Raw genomic sequence first — 16626 nt, forward strand, 5'->3', positions numbered from 1 at the left:
TTGTTACCGTTCCCATTATCAAATGGTCCCATGGTGCTCGACTTAATAAAAAGATCATAAATGAAGGTGATGTTTGAGAAGTAGATATTCTAAGGGGCGTAGCATAACTGGTCGAATTGATAGAATGTAAACCGCACCAATTCAATTCGGTTTCCATAATAAATGTTACTCTTCCAAACTGCACTGTGACATTCCTGAAGCAGTCCTTAAAACCCTAGGTAAGGAGGGAGGCTTGGACTCCTTCAATATCACTCCCCTCCATTTTCCTTTATCCTCAAGGTTCAGTGTTGAAGTTGACTGCTGCCAGAATCAAATGAGTGTCTGCCTTCCTGTTGATGATCCGATCAGCCGTGCTAAACCCCTTGAGCTAATCTCCTGTTTGCTAGAGAAAACAAATTCTTTTCTTAACCCCTCTACTTTTAACAGGGTTATGCAAGGTAAAGTGAAGTGGGTTAGAGAGCCATTGGGATTGACCTTTCTCTTGTTTTGAATGTCAGTCCTGGATTTTCATACACTTAACCAAAATATTTGATGTATTTATCAAGAACAGAAACCCACATCCTTAAGTGCTGGATGAGAGGTAACCAAAATACCTGACATATTTATGAAAATCAGAAACTCTTATCACTTACCTAGATGAGAACTTCAAGTCTCCGCATGGTGAACTGAGATTTTTCTTTTCCGAAGCGTAGCTGAACTGAGATCTGACCACAGGCGCTTTCTGCATTGTTTTTTAAAGTTATTTTTCATTATTTCTTTTTTTTTTCAATATTTTAAAATACTTCTAGAACCGGATCTTCTCCCACATTGCGACCTTTTGCACTTTAGACCTCGCCGTGCTTGGTTGGGTGAAAATTCCTAGGATTCAAGAGACCTTCACCTGAGTATTCAGAGTTTCTTCTCTGCTACTGAAAATATGAAGAAAGGTCCCCGCTCCATAAACAAATACAGATCCTCCATAAAAAACCACTACTCAGTGTAGGGTACATTGAGCAATGGACCACCAAGAAATACAACCAAAGAATTGCTCATTGGCAGGAAAAGACTGAAACTGAAAGCATAAAATGAAATGATACATCATAATAATAACAACACGAGCAGCATGCTGGTTTGTAACATACCAGCTACATCCTGCATTCGTCCACTCTTTTAGTTATGACAACAACACAGATTCAAAAGTTAACCAGGAGAAGAGACAACTCGTCGGCACTCGGCAGCTTCTCCTTGGTGAAAAGAAGAGATTCGTTGAGACATGGCTTCGACACGAACACGAGCAAGTTTCCAGTAATGTAGCAGAGAGCGCACTCAAGAGGAACTGGATTAAGGCAGGACTGGTCAACTATCAACGAAGATTCCAAATGCTTTCTAGATGAATCGAGCTGCTCAAGATGAATAAAGAATTTGAACGTAGGATGAATTCTACCACATCTCAAACCTTTTATGTCCGTCTGAACTCAAACCATATCTCATAGTGATTGAAGAGCAGGCTATCATGTGTATGTTTTCCAACATACTCTAGGCCCAAATTCGAAAGGCGCTTTGTGCATTCGTCCCCATGAAGACGAGTGCAGAATTTTATGTTATGAGAGACAAAAATTCGACCCCGAGAAGGCTTCAATCTAGAAGCGAGCCTTTCCAGGCCGGTCCATACAAGAGCATCTGGCATGTGAAGGAAAACAGCACTAGCATAGATCAGATCATAGGTGATCCCAGTGCCAAATTTACTGAAGTCCATGTTGTCGCCTTTCACAATCAAAGGGCGCTTGTGCAGGAGACCCTGTGAAGGAAGTTCATATCTAAAAGCAGCCATGAGTGACAAGTCATCTCTTTCAAGGCAATGAAAGTGAGACGCTACCAAGTAGCGAATGAAATGTAGACCCACTCTGAGGGTGCCGCATCCAATCTCGAGAACGCGGAAGTCTGGAGCCAAATTGACAGCTTTTGCAAGAAACTCAAATACGTCACGCCCTCCAGCCCATGGCTCTCCATAGTTGCTGTGGTGCTCTTCTACCAGTAATTCTCCAGGACATGGCATTGCTGTGTGATTGTTGGCTCCGTCTTCATAGTGCGAGATTCCTTTGAACCTGTCAAAACAAACCTGAACCTTCAAAAAGAAAGTTGTAATCGCAGTGCATCCAATTCAATAAATGGGGATTATTTTAAAATGTACATTAGAGTAAGCGTGCAGGCAACTTAAGAGATCATTAAGAGCACAGTGAAAGAAAGAAAAACCACGGAACAAAATGAAGAATTCTTTCGACCCATATTTCGGTGCAATTTTTTTTTTTTCACAATTTCAAACAGATAGACGCTCCACCTCCTAGAACCAGGAACCCAATTATTGTACAGAATGTCATGATAGAGAAATCGGATTTTCAAAGCTCAAAGAAAGTTCAGATGGTTATATAAACTTTGATCAACACATTAAGAAGTTTCCCCCCTTATATGCTGATTTGAACACGTATCTGTAAGCTCAATTTGACGGAGGGGCGTGATCTGAAACATCCTCGACGTTATGGAGTGCATATTTCCAGATGGTATGACCTAAGAATCTCAGGAATCAACGAGAATTTCAGTTGCCAGTCTAATACACCGTAAAGCAACAAGAAAGTATATATTCTTTCACTCTGACTTAGTTTCATGTACCAATTTAAATCAGAGAAAAGAACGGGAAAAAAAAATCGTAGAAGGAACGGCGCGGACTTCCGGATACCACTAGTTAACAGTGGACAAGACAAAGGAAAAAGGGAAAAAGAAACAGTATAAAATTATAAGAGCGTATCTCTCGCTTACTTCCGCAAATCTTCCAGCTGCTGAGCCCTAGAGCGCGGGTTGATCCCTTTACGGAGCAGGTGCCAGCCTTCGGCCGTTGTGGGCGGATCCCGGAGCGCGTTCGTACTCAACTGATCCCTCAACCAGGCGACGTCTTCAGCCGATGCCGAGATCGGATCCGAAGACGATGACCCGCGGGAAGCCTCCGCCAGTCCCGACCTCCCTCCGCCATCGCCGCTTCCGCCGACGCCGCTGCGCGGGTGCTCCGAGTAGCACAGGGGGGAGGATCTGAGGAAGAAAGGGAGGAGGAGGAAGACGGAGAGTAGAACGGCGGCTCCGCCGAGCAGCAGCACGGGGAGAGTAGAGAGCGACCCCCTTGAGTTCGGAACCATCACGAAGGGGAAAAAAATTCGACAGACGGAAGCGGCTTTCGCTTCTACGGTCAGGGGTACAACGGGGATTTCCCCACAGAACGTTTCCAGTTGATCCGATTCGCTTATGGAACCGGAAACTGTGAACCGTGAAGGGTACTCCTTCCATGTCAATGGACCGAGGCTAAAACAATATATAACCGTCACATATAGATCATATATATGTCACAATTCATCAAATGTCAAACTTTAATTTTCAACAATGCAAGACAAAAAAAAAAAAAACTTTAATTCAGTCATGCAAACTCATCGTCATTGTCTGAGATTTGGATCAAGAAAATTATAAGATAAGGACGCGAAGATATTCCATGCCGATCCGCGAAATCAAAAGTTCATGCTTGAATTGGACTCAGAACAATCTAATTGTTTGATGCAGTTTGGATCTATAAAATTCAACTGCAAACACAGCTTTCAGATGTAAACGGCAAGTTTTGAACCAATTTCTATTGGACATCTAGCAATTGAACCCACATTTCAACAGATCCAACTCAGCCTGGTGGATCTTATCCAAAGAGTGTAAAGGAAGCATAAATTGAGAGCGGATGATCAAAAAAGGAATCAGATGAAGAGTTATGTCTTTCTGGTAGGCTGTAAAATGGTGGCTAAAACCAATGCCCAGCCACCTAGTTGCCAAGACCCTTCCTAAGCCGCGATAACCAAGAGCGAAGCGAGAATTTTTTTTTTTTTTTCATGAGAAGGGGAAGGGGGAGATGCATTATGGTTTCAAAATTTAAATAGGGGCCGAAATATCATTTTTCAAATTTTTTATATAAGACACATGAATTTTTTGAAATTTATATGTAAATTTTTTAAAATTTTATTTTGAGAAGGGGTCAGGGCCTTTGCCAGCCCCACCTTGGTTCCGCCTCCACCCCTGCCGATAACCTCTTAAAATGGTATTGTGATTTGAGATCAACAAGTTGAAGTTAAGAACCAGAAGAAAAGGAACCCTTAAAACCCTAAAGGCATGAAAAAATGATACCCTTTAGGTAGGGGCAGAGGCAGATGTGGAGTAAGTGTGGACAATTGCCCACACAGATCCCAAAAAAAAAAAAAACCATTGCAGATTCCACTGTAAATACAGTTGTAAGGCCAACAATCTGGCAAACTGTTAGTTTAGAATCTAATGGAACTGGAACATATGCAATGAGTTAATGTGTTAAGAAATGTATTGGAAGCTAAAGGATGCCAGTAGGATAAGTAGCAAAATAGCATGATTGATTTTCACGTATACACATGCTGAAATTAAAGGATGCAAGTAGGATAAGTAGCAAAATAACAAGATTGATTTTCATATATACACACATGCTCTTGCTAAGGCCAAGCAATATGCCTTAGTGCATATGTATCTTTTGTTACTCTTTAATGCCAAGTAGCTGGTCGGGCTAAGAGCCTCTAGTTTGATTCTTACGGGCACTATGTCTTTAAATTTTGAATAAGTATCCAAGTTGAATGGTACATAGCCGCCATCACTAACACAGCCCAGAACCCTAGAGATAGGGGGAACGGGGAGGCTTTCGGTCCTTTCCAAACACTTGGTTATAAACCTTCCTACTCACCCAGTAAAGAAAGTTAGGAGAGAGGGCTCTACTAGATTATGCCATGAGATGTACCTCATATATTGAATTCTTAACTTCTTTGGGTTCAGGGAATCGCCAACCTCATCCCGGTAGATGCAGCTCATGTTGGCAGCTCTGCCGAAATCACCGCTAAAATGGGTGGTTTGGAATGAAACCAGACTGCAGGTAGATGTTGATGTCAAGGATTGGATATCCTTGTTTGATGATCATTTTTATCAGCAACCTGGGGTTAAGCAAGTCAATCTAATTTGTCACCATCAGCTATGAAATTTTCAGCTGAAGCCATATGAGTATCAAAATCTCAGTTATGCAAGAAGCCACAATGAACTTTGAAGTAAAAACGCATTATTTAAAAAAAAAAACGCAAAAAAATGTGAGAAAATTAAATGTAGTTTAAAACTTAAAAGACACATTTTTTGAAAAAAATGTTAAAAATCACGTTTTTACGTTTTTTCATTTTTTTAATGTCAAAAAGTTTTTTTTTTTTCATTTTCTAAATTTTATTTGTTGCAAATCTACTTGTCTTTTAATGTTTGTGTTATTATTTTCTCACTTATTTTATTTTCTTCCATTTTTATTTTTTTAATTTAAAAAAAATACTGCTTTTCCCATATTTTTCAAGTCTACCATACTCTAGAAAAACCTTGCGTTTAAAACTCTGAGATATTATTTGCAATTATGGTTTGAACCCATATAAGTACCAGCCACCCTAAGTATACGCCCTAACCCCTTAAAATGTTAGTGTGATTTTGAGATCAACAAGTTGAATTTAAGAACCCTAAGAAAAGGACTTATTAAAACCCTAGAGGTGTGAAAAAAGATACCATTGTAAGTTTTTGTCATCATCCCTGGTCTCCTTGTCCATCATTGCTAGCTAGTTCCTGCCGCTCATCCTTGCTTAGATATCCGGCTTTTTAAAGGACTTCAAGCCAAAGGTAAGCAACACAAACACACATATACACGCTACTGGTAGCAAATGTGTTATTTACCATCTTAAAGGTCATCAACTCCACACATGCACAAATACAAACATACATACATGCACACGCACGTACATGCTACTGGTGTGCAAATTGAGGTGTCATTTGCCAACTTAAAAGGTCTTGAAGATGATGATGGATGTCCAAGGCATTGTTGTGCACATGTTATTTCTCTCTCACACACACATATACATATACATTCATGCACATATACATACATATTCATCTGCCTAAACATGCATAATGTGTGTAATTGTGGAGATGCATGCAAGAGAAGCTAGTGAGAGGAACTGAAGAGAATGATGAGGCCTGGCATGAGAGGCAATGTACTATGGCTAGCCAAGGTGACTTGCTTGCTTACTTCTCTCCAAGTGACTCCCTGCGTATAAAAAGATAAGAAAGAAGGGCTCTCTTCTCTCTCTCTCTCTCTCTCTCTCTTAGAGAAAAGTTAGTAGGCAAGTCATCCTTGGCTACCTCAGTACATTAGTCCCTCCCCATGTGAGGCCCCTCCTCCCTCGCTCTCTCTCTCTCATATATATACTTGTGAAGGGATGCAATGACACCATGAAGAGGTTCATTCATCTATTTATAGGGCACAGAAAGGCAACGATTCGACTTTGTCTGAGAGATCTCTAAAGAAATCTAAATCATCAAACAGTTCTTATTTTAGCCTCTCCCCTCATAGATCGATCCAGAAATCTGCCTTTTCTCTGCGACGAGATAAAGAATATATTCCACCTAACAGATATATCTATCTTGAATCTTCACACAACCAATAATCCATAAAACGTCAGCACTAATAATAATATTATTCACAGTAGCAGTAGTAGTAGTGTTCACGAGTACGTTGGGTTAACAAAATATGGTCATGGCACATTTTTGTACCGTTTTCTGGATCTTTTTGCATATCTCACGTCATAGATATGCTTGTTAGTGCATTTGTTAAGAATCGATACTTGAGTGGATGTGTTTTTTGTCTTTTAGGCTTGAATATTTATTTACAATCTTGAATTCCATATGATTCTCGACCTAATGTAGCCAGTTTTGCATTAACAATGGGATAATATATATATATATGTATTGAAAAGACAAATAGTTTGATCCTTTTCGGCTTTATTCTCTGTCAATGATATTCTGAGGAGTCCACTGTATCTCTGCCACAATGAAAGTCAATGCAGTTTGGGATTTATTCATGCTTTCCGCCATCATGCACCTTATCATTCTTTTCCCTTTTCCTTTGCTTGCTTTCCAAGAGGAGAAATTGTATTTGACTTTTTCATTGTTCAATCTCATGGCCATACTGGAAAAAGGCGCCACCAAAAAATGAACGGTACATATAAAGAGAGTACTCAGATTCGATCCCTGGCTGATCTGTCCTAAGTACTTTGTTGAACATCATCCCAAATCATGCATGCATATATTTCTTTTCAAAATTCACGCCCCAACCCGACTTCCGATTATGATTCCTGAGTTTTTACTATAAAGGCACAAGATTAAGGCATCTAAACTTTAGTCTGGTTCTTTTCTTGTACGTCCGGTCCAAATTGGCAAAGATGCATCGCATTTGGAGCTATGGTTATCAGAACCGTGATAGGTATCCGTACATAACTATATCACTCTATCACTATAGTGGTTTAGTTGTGGTTCTCAAAGGGCCCATTTGGCAAATAGATCAACAGTTTATATTTGATCCATGAATCTGCCCTAAAAGTTTAGTCAAATTCATAGAATATTTTTTTAAGGTGTTCCATTAATCTACCTCAATCTTCAGGCCATATTTATAAAACATTTACATAATGTTTGGTTTGGCCAAACAAACTCTAAGGAATGTAGCGCACCTGGGTGTGAGGGAATGGCCTGGACATCATTTGGGCTAGTGACTAACTCTTTCAGCCTGGAGATGGTTTCCCTAAGTAAAATGTTAAAAAAAATGTGATTTATGATTTAAAAGTGAGAGGGACTGCATGTTGAATAATAAAAAGACCCAACTCACCCGAACGGGTTGTAGTGCATTGGTCGGCAAAGCGGTCCACTTCAAAGGGATCTGAGTTACAAGTCTTGTGGTTGTTGTCACTATCCACTGAAGCATATAAGGTCTCGAAGCATGCTCTATAAATCACATGATAAAGGGTATAGAGAGGGTGGTGGCATCTCTTGATGGCAAAAGAAAAACAAAAAGAACCCAATTCAACAATCCATTTAAGACGCCCAATATGATTCATTGCATAGTTTTTGTTCCCTCAATCTGATCTATCTTTTCATGTACTGCAAATTATGTTCACATCAATCCGGACCATTTTGCGGCGCCAACGATATTATGCCAAGCTTCTTCAAAAAGAAAGCCACTAGAAAAGCAATCCTGAGAATCTGTGCAGTTGTTTTCACATATCAACCAAGAAAACATGAGCAGGCAACACTTTTTGAAGAGCAAGTGGTGTTGGAATCTGAATTGAACAAGTGGGGAGGAGATATGTAGAAGTGGACTAAAATGGCAGCCCAAGTGAACCTGGTAGCTCTACAAATAGGGGAGGGAGGGCAAGCAAGGGGACATGCTCGTGGGGAGAAAGTGGGAGCCTTGCATGAAGGAGAAGAGTTGAGTTTGTGCAGCCAAGGATGACTTGCCATGAATCACGATACTTCAGATGTTCAGAGGCCCCAAAATCTGTCAGTGATTAGGGTGCGCTTTGATGTTGTTGGATTCTGGGCAGGTTATCCTTGGCTACATGAGTTGACCCTTGCTCTCATGTCAGGCTCTTACCTTTGTTTGCATGATGCTCCATCATGGGTGCAGCAGTTTCTTGACCTCAATGCTAGTTCAGATAAGTATTTTGCTTGAACATTACAGGAACGTGCTCTCTCTCTCTCTCTCTCTCTCTCTCTCTCTATATATATATATATATATATATATATATATATATATATATATATATATATATATATATGCCCACATGCGCACATATGAACAGTGAAGGTAGTAATACAGAAAAAATTGTATCTATATATGGAAAACAATGACAACAATATTTTTATCCTAATAATTTCCTTTAAAAAACTTTTACACTGGAAACTTTTACATATCACGTGTCGGCCCTTTCTTCTTCTTCCTCTCTCTCTCTCTCTCTCTCTCTCTCTCTCTCTCTCTCTGAGTAATTAATTAGCAGTTTTTCCACTTATAAATGAAAACATCAATGACAGACCTGATTAACAAAGAAAATTGTGTAAATGTACCATATTACACAGACATGCACATGTTACAGGAACCTTCTCTCTCTCTCATAAACATATATATATATATATCTATATATATATATATATATATATATATAAAAGCACGCATACACAATTATGACATACAAACATGGGAACATATGAACATGAAGGCAGTAATGTGGGAAAATTGTTTTTATATAATAAGAAATAATGACAACAATACTTTGTTGCTAAAAGAACATTTAGGCTGAAAATCTTACATCTCACATTTGGGCCTTTCTGCCTCTCTCTCTCTCTCTCTCTCTCTCTCTCTCTAATTAATTAGCATTAATGGCAGACCTGATCAACAAAGAAAATTGTGTGAATCTACCATTGCACACACACAAACAAATGTATATATATATATATATATATATATATATATATATATATATTAATTAGCATTAATGGCAGACCTGATCAACAAAGAAAATTGTGTGCATTCACACACACAAACAAATGTGCATATATATATATATATATATATATATAAACCAAACCACTTGAGTAAGGCATAAAAACCAGCCCTCTTAAATTCATATTAAAAAAGCTTTAAACAAAATGTGAACCTTTTAATGTACTTAAAAACACTATTTAATATAAATCATGTTTTAGTTCAAGTCATTTGTGTAAAAGCAATTGATCTTTATACTATCAAAATTTTGATGCTATAAGAGCCGTTCATTTTTTTACTATTAAAAAAACATTATTTAAGAAAACAACAAAATTAATGCATGACACTCATCAAATCACTCTTTGGCCTCGTTTTTGTCTCTTACTGGTCTCGTTTTTACCAATTGTCTTATATATGTATATATATTCACAGATATTTTATGTGTGTGTCCAGCAAATTAGGCATGTCTACATTTAACACTTATGCATGTTTCGTTATATTACATTGAACATGTGACATTTTAATTGACAACGTTTACAAATAAATTTGATTCTTTGTTAGTTAAGACACTTTTGGGTCTTTGATTTGAAAGTTTTCTTATTTGTTTCCCATTTATATATATCAAGTATGTAATGAATAGTATTCACATATATACTAACTAAAATTATTACATTCTAACATAATTTGTAAAATTTAATTTTGGGGCTTAACTGAAGTTTACAATAAGATATAACCAATCTACAAAACGGAAGCCATACTTGAGTAGCCCTTCCTTGTTAGGCGATCAAATTCTAATGCCAATATGGTTGGTCTAGCTAAATTTTTTGTGTGAGCTTTCCTTGTGCAACGATATATGATTCACATGTATTTTATGTGAATGATGGACCAGCAGGCTTTTCTTTCCAGTATCTATATATGCATAAGGATGCTCAAATATATCCAATTGAATATAAGGCAGATTGGCATATCTTCCATGGTATATCACCCACCTCAACATATAGAAGTTTCCCCAAAGTTCTTCATGGGACAAGAGGTATCTCTTCGATTGCTTTCTCACTTGAATTTAATAATATATATATATATATATATATATATATATATATATATATATATATATATTCTTCATTTTCAATCTCCATAAACAAAAAAGTTTAATAATGTATAATTTGCATGATCTAACGTGACCAGGTTGCAGATCTAGTTGATCTGGAGAATATGATTATGGCATCAGAATTTGCAGATCTAGTTGATCTGGAGAATATGTATATGGCATCTGAATATACTTCTGGTATAAATTCTGGTTAGATATCTGGCATAAGGGTTGGGCATCCGACTGGCCCGGCCCAGAAAAAATGGCAAAATCTAAGCTCATTGATGCTAACAGAACGGGCCGATGAAGCGTCGGGCCTCGGGCTTGAGACCCGAGGCCCGGCCCGAGACTATTCGGGCCGGGCCCAGAACGAGCTTTTTATGTAAACCCGCACCAAGCCCCCCAAACCAACCCCACCTAAGCCTGGGCACCGGGCCGGGCCACCGCTGGGTACCCGGTACTTGGCCCGACTTGGGCCTGGGCCTTGAAAATTTGTTTATCGGGCCCGCGACTGTGATCGTCGGGAGCCCAGGAAGCCCGACAATAATTTTTTTTTTTCGAAAATAAACTTATGTTAGGGTTTTTCGTTGTTTTTCATTCACGACTACTTCACACTGCCTTTGAACTCCCTGCATCTCCTCCTCATTTCCTTGTTATTCTTCCTTTCCAAATCTATCACCTTTCTCACCATCGCCGCTATTTTCTTCCTCCCCACCATCTTCATATCATCTTGTTGTTGCAACTTTGGTCTACCGCAATGGGGAAAGTGAGGAAGGGCACGTCAGCAGATATGCCCTCGGTGGTGGAGTTTCAGCCGTAGTGGGTGAAGAAGCCGCCAACGGAAGGATCAAAGAGGACATTCATCTGCCCGCACCAAAACACCACCAGGCCCTTGCCTATGAAATCTTCCTTCGCCAGCGAGTCCTACTCGCACACGATCCACAAAAAGGGGCACCCGCTTGCTCGGAGGCCCTTCACGGCAGCAGGGTAAAGCTAAAAAGTCAAGGGAAGGCCCGGCCCGAAAAAGGCCCGGCCCAGCCCGTTAATAATCGGGTCGGGCTAGGCCGGGCTGGGTCGGAACTCGGGCATAAATCAAAGCCCGAGACCCGATATTACATGGGCTCAGCCCATTTCCAATACCGAGTTTGGATTTTATATTTTTATCAGGCCGGGCTAGCATGCCCAGCCCTAACCCCTCCGTTGGCGGATTTTTCCCAACTCGTCAATCTTTCCTCTGCTGCAAAATTTTTTTCCATGCCTTGTAGGAGGCTTCCAACATTGTTCATTTGAAGCTTTTAGGGATCCGTGGCAGCAGATTCGGTCGATCGTGCGCTCCTCCGATAAGTGCATTTTCCTCCTTCGTGTGTTGCTTTGTAGGAAGTTGGAGAGCCCGATGGCCGTTCACCATTGAAAAACGTATATGGGTATTAAACGGGGAGGAAAAAAATGGGTATAATACGGCAAAGTTTTATATCTCAGGAATAAAACGGGAAAAGTTTGGCAAATTTAAAAAAAAAAATTAAACATTTAATACATCTTAAAAACTATAAAAAATAATAATTAATAAAAAACGTCAAAACAGGAAAATAACGGCAAAAAACGGGAAAAAAACTCTATAATTATACGTGTTTTTTGTTTTTTGACGTTTTTTTTAAAACGAGAATAATACATGTATTATATTATATGGTAGAAGTGTTTTTGGCATTAAATACGCGTTTTTTTTTTTAAAACGGTGTTTTTTTTTACAAAGTGTTAATGGAATGGGAGGTCATTGGGCTATCCCCACTGCGGCAATTTTGGGCGTGAACCTTCATTTTTAATGAAAGAGGGCACAGGCAGCATATGTCGGCAGTCAAATACTTCAGGGAAGCGGGCGCCGGACATTTTTGATCGAGCAATGAGGGGAAGGTTCAAGATGGGGAGAGGATGTGGATTTAGGGGGTTTGCAGCAAGGGATTGGAAGAGATTGATGGGCAGGCAAAGGAGAACCAGCAATATCTTTGTCCTTGACGAGGTCAGCAGAAGCAAGGTGATGCCGAGGCAGTGAGAATGACGGTCGATGGGGAGAACGAAATGAAAGTTGAAACAATGAAAAACCCTAAACCTTTTTTTTTCTTTTTGCAAGTGAGTCGGCTTGTCACGCCATCGACAGATTCAAGCCCGAGCTGGACCCGTTAAAGTAGTGGGTCGAGTCCAACCCGATAAGCCGAGCCCATTAACCATTTTTTTAGTAGCCAAGCTTGGGCCAGAGTCACGCCAGGTAACTGGTACCTGGCCCTACCCGACCCAATGCCCATGCTTAATAAGTATATAATTCTAGATAATACATTTGTGCATTGGAATATATATTTTAATTATGGAGCATCTATATATTATATGTGCAAAATCATCAATTCTAAATTTTGCAAATGGGTAGTTCACTAGTCCATTGTTTTTTCTGTACAAAATATGTTTGAGAGACTTTAATTTCGACATTTTTATATTACATCTGCATGCGAGGCATGCATTAGAAATTATTACACGTGATTCATCCTCTCTCCATGCGAGGCATGCATTAGAAATTATTACACGTGATTCATCCTCATCTTGTCGTCGCCATTTTTATTCTTTTGCATTTCAACCATCCAACTATGGCATAGAGGTATAAATAAATTTTTCAAACCAAATATGTGAATTCTAAAGATGATGTTAACGCCCTGTTTGGTAGGAGGGAAAGGGAGGGAAAGGGAGGGATTGAGCAATCCCTCCCTTGTTTGGTTAGCCAATTAGAAAGGAGGGAAAGAGAGGGAAAGTGGCAAAACTTGTTTGGCAAGGAGGGGAGGGAAAGGAAAGGAAAGGGAGGGAAGGGATTGTGTAGTGTAATTTCTTTCCCTTATATTTTACCGATAATACCCTGAGGACCCACGTCTTGTTGAAGAAGAAACACCCTTTCCCTCCCTCCCTCAAAACCGTTGAGAAGAAACAGAAAGAGGCAAGCAACGAACAGGGCGGAAGAGCAAAAGAGCAAAGGGAAGAAGAAGAAGAAGAAGAAGAAAAAGAAGAAGAAGAAGAAGAAGGCCTCGGCTGCAAGGAAGGTGAGTTTGTTTTTCTTCATCTCTCGCTGCATATTTCTCTCTCTTGTTCTGCTTCCGTTTCATCTTCTTCTTCTTCCGTTTCATCTTCTTCTTTTTGTTTGCTTTTTTCTGTTTTCAGCGGCCGTTTGAAACAACGTCTGTTCTTTTTTCATCTAAAAAAGACATATTTCCAGCATTTGAAGATATTGGTCTTGAAGTACATACTGATGCATATATTTATCTTACTAGTGATAAAGATAGGATGGAAACATTTTTTGATTGTCCAGTGTCTAAGCGAAAGAATGTTCTACTTAGGATGCTTAGCATTGCTGGAATTATGTAAGACATGAATGTTATTTTTTATTTTGCTATGTCATTTTTTTGTCTTTAGACAACTATTTTCACTCTTTTTTATGTAAGTTTTTTATGACTGGTATGAAAATATGGCACCACTCCTCTTTTATTTGCATTTCCCCTTCTTCTTATGTATGTGCTAGCTATTTTTGTTCCAAGATTTTCATGCGTATAGATAAATGGCATGCAATGAAGTATAATTTACAGCTATAACAGTAACAGTAATGTGGAAGCAGGCCTTTCTTCTATTTTCAAGTCTCGTGAGGAAAAATTGTAATATTTTTCTTACACCTGCATCTCTGAATTTTGAATAGATCTCAAGCGCAAAACATGTGTAGTATATAAAATATATGTTAGAAAATCAAAACGTAATAGGTCTGTCATGAAATTAATTTATTTAAAATGTGATATTTAAAGGCTAACATGTAACATTGTGAAAATATCATGTGACCAACAATTACGTACATTTAGAGAGAGAAATAGAGAGAGAGAGAGAGACCCATTGCGAGAGAGAGACGCATTGCATAAGTTGCAGCCCTTCATTGGAAAACACACGAGTAAGGTGAGATGGGCATTATCGTGTCTTTTTTGAAACCTATCATTCTTTTAAATATTTTAACTGATAGGGGTATTATCGTAAAGTATTATAAATTCTATCATTTCCTTTCCTTTAATGTAGTCCAAACAAACATGATTTTAAGTCTTTCATTTCCTTTCCTTTCTATCCAAACAAGCTTTTTAATGAACTCTTTCCATTCCTTTCCTTTCCCTTCCTCTTCCCTTCCCTTTCCTTTCCTTTCCCTCCCTTTCCCTCCCTTTCCCTTCCTTTCCCTCCCTTTCCCTCCTACCAAACAGAGCGTAAGAGTACTGAACCATAAAAGGAAACAATATCATGTAGTATATGCTTATAGTAGTAAATTCCATTTTAACAAAAGGTGAAAACCATAGAAAATTAAGCATAGAATTGAGAAAACATGATCGTTAATTTATTTATCATGAGAATAACTTTACTAAAATAGTATGTCATTTATCTAATCAACAGTAGGATAAAGAATAGTACCAAATATCATTTAAGAGTCGTTTGACAATAAAAATAGTAACAAACTAGTCTATGAATTGTAGAACAGTTTGTTATTGTTCTCATTTTTAAACAGTCCCTTAAAAGTCATTTGCTATGTCACCAGTGAGTAGGGTGCGGGTGCGGGTGTCGGTGTGATATATCTCAAAAAATTACGGTGCGGCGAGTGTATTTATGTAAAAAAAAACTAACTTCTTTTTCTCTTTCTCTCACAGTTGTCGCCTGAAGGGATGGTATCTCAAGTTTGATCATACTAATATATGTATATATTGAATTGCAGTTGGTTGAGTTTAATCCATTTACGTTATTTGACAATCTTTTTTAAGTCATACTTTACAAACGGATATTGGTGTTGCCTGTTTGAATAAAAGCGGTCTAGGTCACAAATTTAATCAATTTAAAAGAATAAATGGCGCGGTAATGTTTTGTTGATTAAACAGTAAAGAAACGGACCATATGGCTCCAAGGATACGCATATTTGGGGAAGTTGAACTTTTACTTGACCCCCATGTTTGAGATGTGTTCAAAAAATAGTCGTTTTCTGGAAATTTCAGGAAGTGAAGCCTACTTGTTTAATTAAGATCATAAGGTTCGTCCATGAGTGAAAGAAGAATTATTATAAAAATATGCACAAAAGGGAAAAAGGGGAAAAATGTCTCTCTCTCTCTCTCTCTCTCTCTCTCTATATATATATATATATATATATATATATATATATATATATTTCTGTTGCGCCAGCAGTCACTGCCGCCATTGAAGCGGAGACCACTGGAGATGAAGAATCTGTACACCAAGACGAAGGGTAAGGTGCACCCTTCCCCTTCACTGACTACTCACTCTACTTCTGCTGCTTCGTCCGAGGCTGTGTTAGTCCTTAAGGTGCTGCCGGCAGCCATCCTCGACGACGCCCTCTCGGATTCTCCCTGCCTCAGCGCATCCCCCTCAACGACGCCCTCTCGGATTCTCCCCACCTCCTGATTCTCGAGTTACGCCAACCCTCTGGCCGCCCACAGGGGAGTATCAACAGGGTGCGGGTTGGGTGCGAATCTGGGTCGCACCCGCATCGCGTCGACGCGGGTGCGTCACCAGGGTTGCCGCACCCTGGTGACATAGGTCGTTTGGCAATAATAATAAATTGTTATTCCCCAACGAATCTGCCCAAAAAATAGGGATTGATTCATGTAACAATATATATTGTTTCATGAATCTACCTTATTTTTTAAGGCAAGTTCATAGAACAATAACATGTGTTGTTGTTTTCAAACTGCTCTTTAGATTTTGTTTGATAAACTAAACAGTATATAACTGTTTTATGAATATGATTCATATTAAGGCAGATTCATGGAACACCTTAGAATGTGTTTTACGAATTTACCCTAACTTTTGGACACATTCATGAAAAAAGTTACAAATAGTTTCATTTACCAAATGAGCCCTATGATCTTAGGATAACAATAACATACATAAAGAAAAATTAAGAAGTACTTCGTCAGGTTGTTCATTTTTCAATTATCAACGAATATTAGGGCATTTATTGCGATTTGTTCAATCAAGCATAAAATTAAGTTTGGAATCACTAACTAACTTTATATTACAAAATTGGGCATCTGGTCAAGATCATCAAAAAAGTATTTTTTGGCTATAT

General features: G+C 38.8%; 1 protein-coding gene across 1 annotated transcript; it reads right to left on the minus strand.

Moving 5' to 3' along the window:
- Nucleotides 1-938: 938 nt before the first annotated feature.
- On the minus strand, nucleotides 939-3176 carry LOC116253953 (uncharacterized). The gene is made up of 2 exons (XM_031628956.1): nucleotides 2794-3176; nucleotides 939-2084 (listed from the first exon to the last, which is right to left on the minus strand). Exons 1-2 carry the CDS (start codon nucleotides 3162-3164, stop codon nucleotides 1439-1441), a joined length of 1017 nt encoding a protein of 338 aa, XP_031484816.1. The 5' UTR covers nucleotides 3165-3176; the 3' UTR covers nucleotides 939-1438.
- Nucleotides 3177-16626: the final 13450 nt, after the last annotated feature.

The sequence above is a fragment of the Nymphaea colorata genome, chromosome 5 (genome assembly GCF_008831285.2).
Source record: "Nymphaea colorata isolate Beijing-Zhang1983 chromosome 5, ASM883128v2, whole genome shotgun sequence".
Taxonomy (NCBI): Eukaryota; Viridiplantae; Streptophyta; class Magnoliopsida; order Nymphaeales; family Nymphaeaceae; genus Nymphaea; species Nymphaea colorata.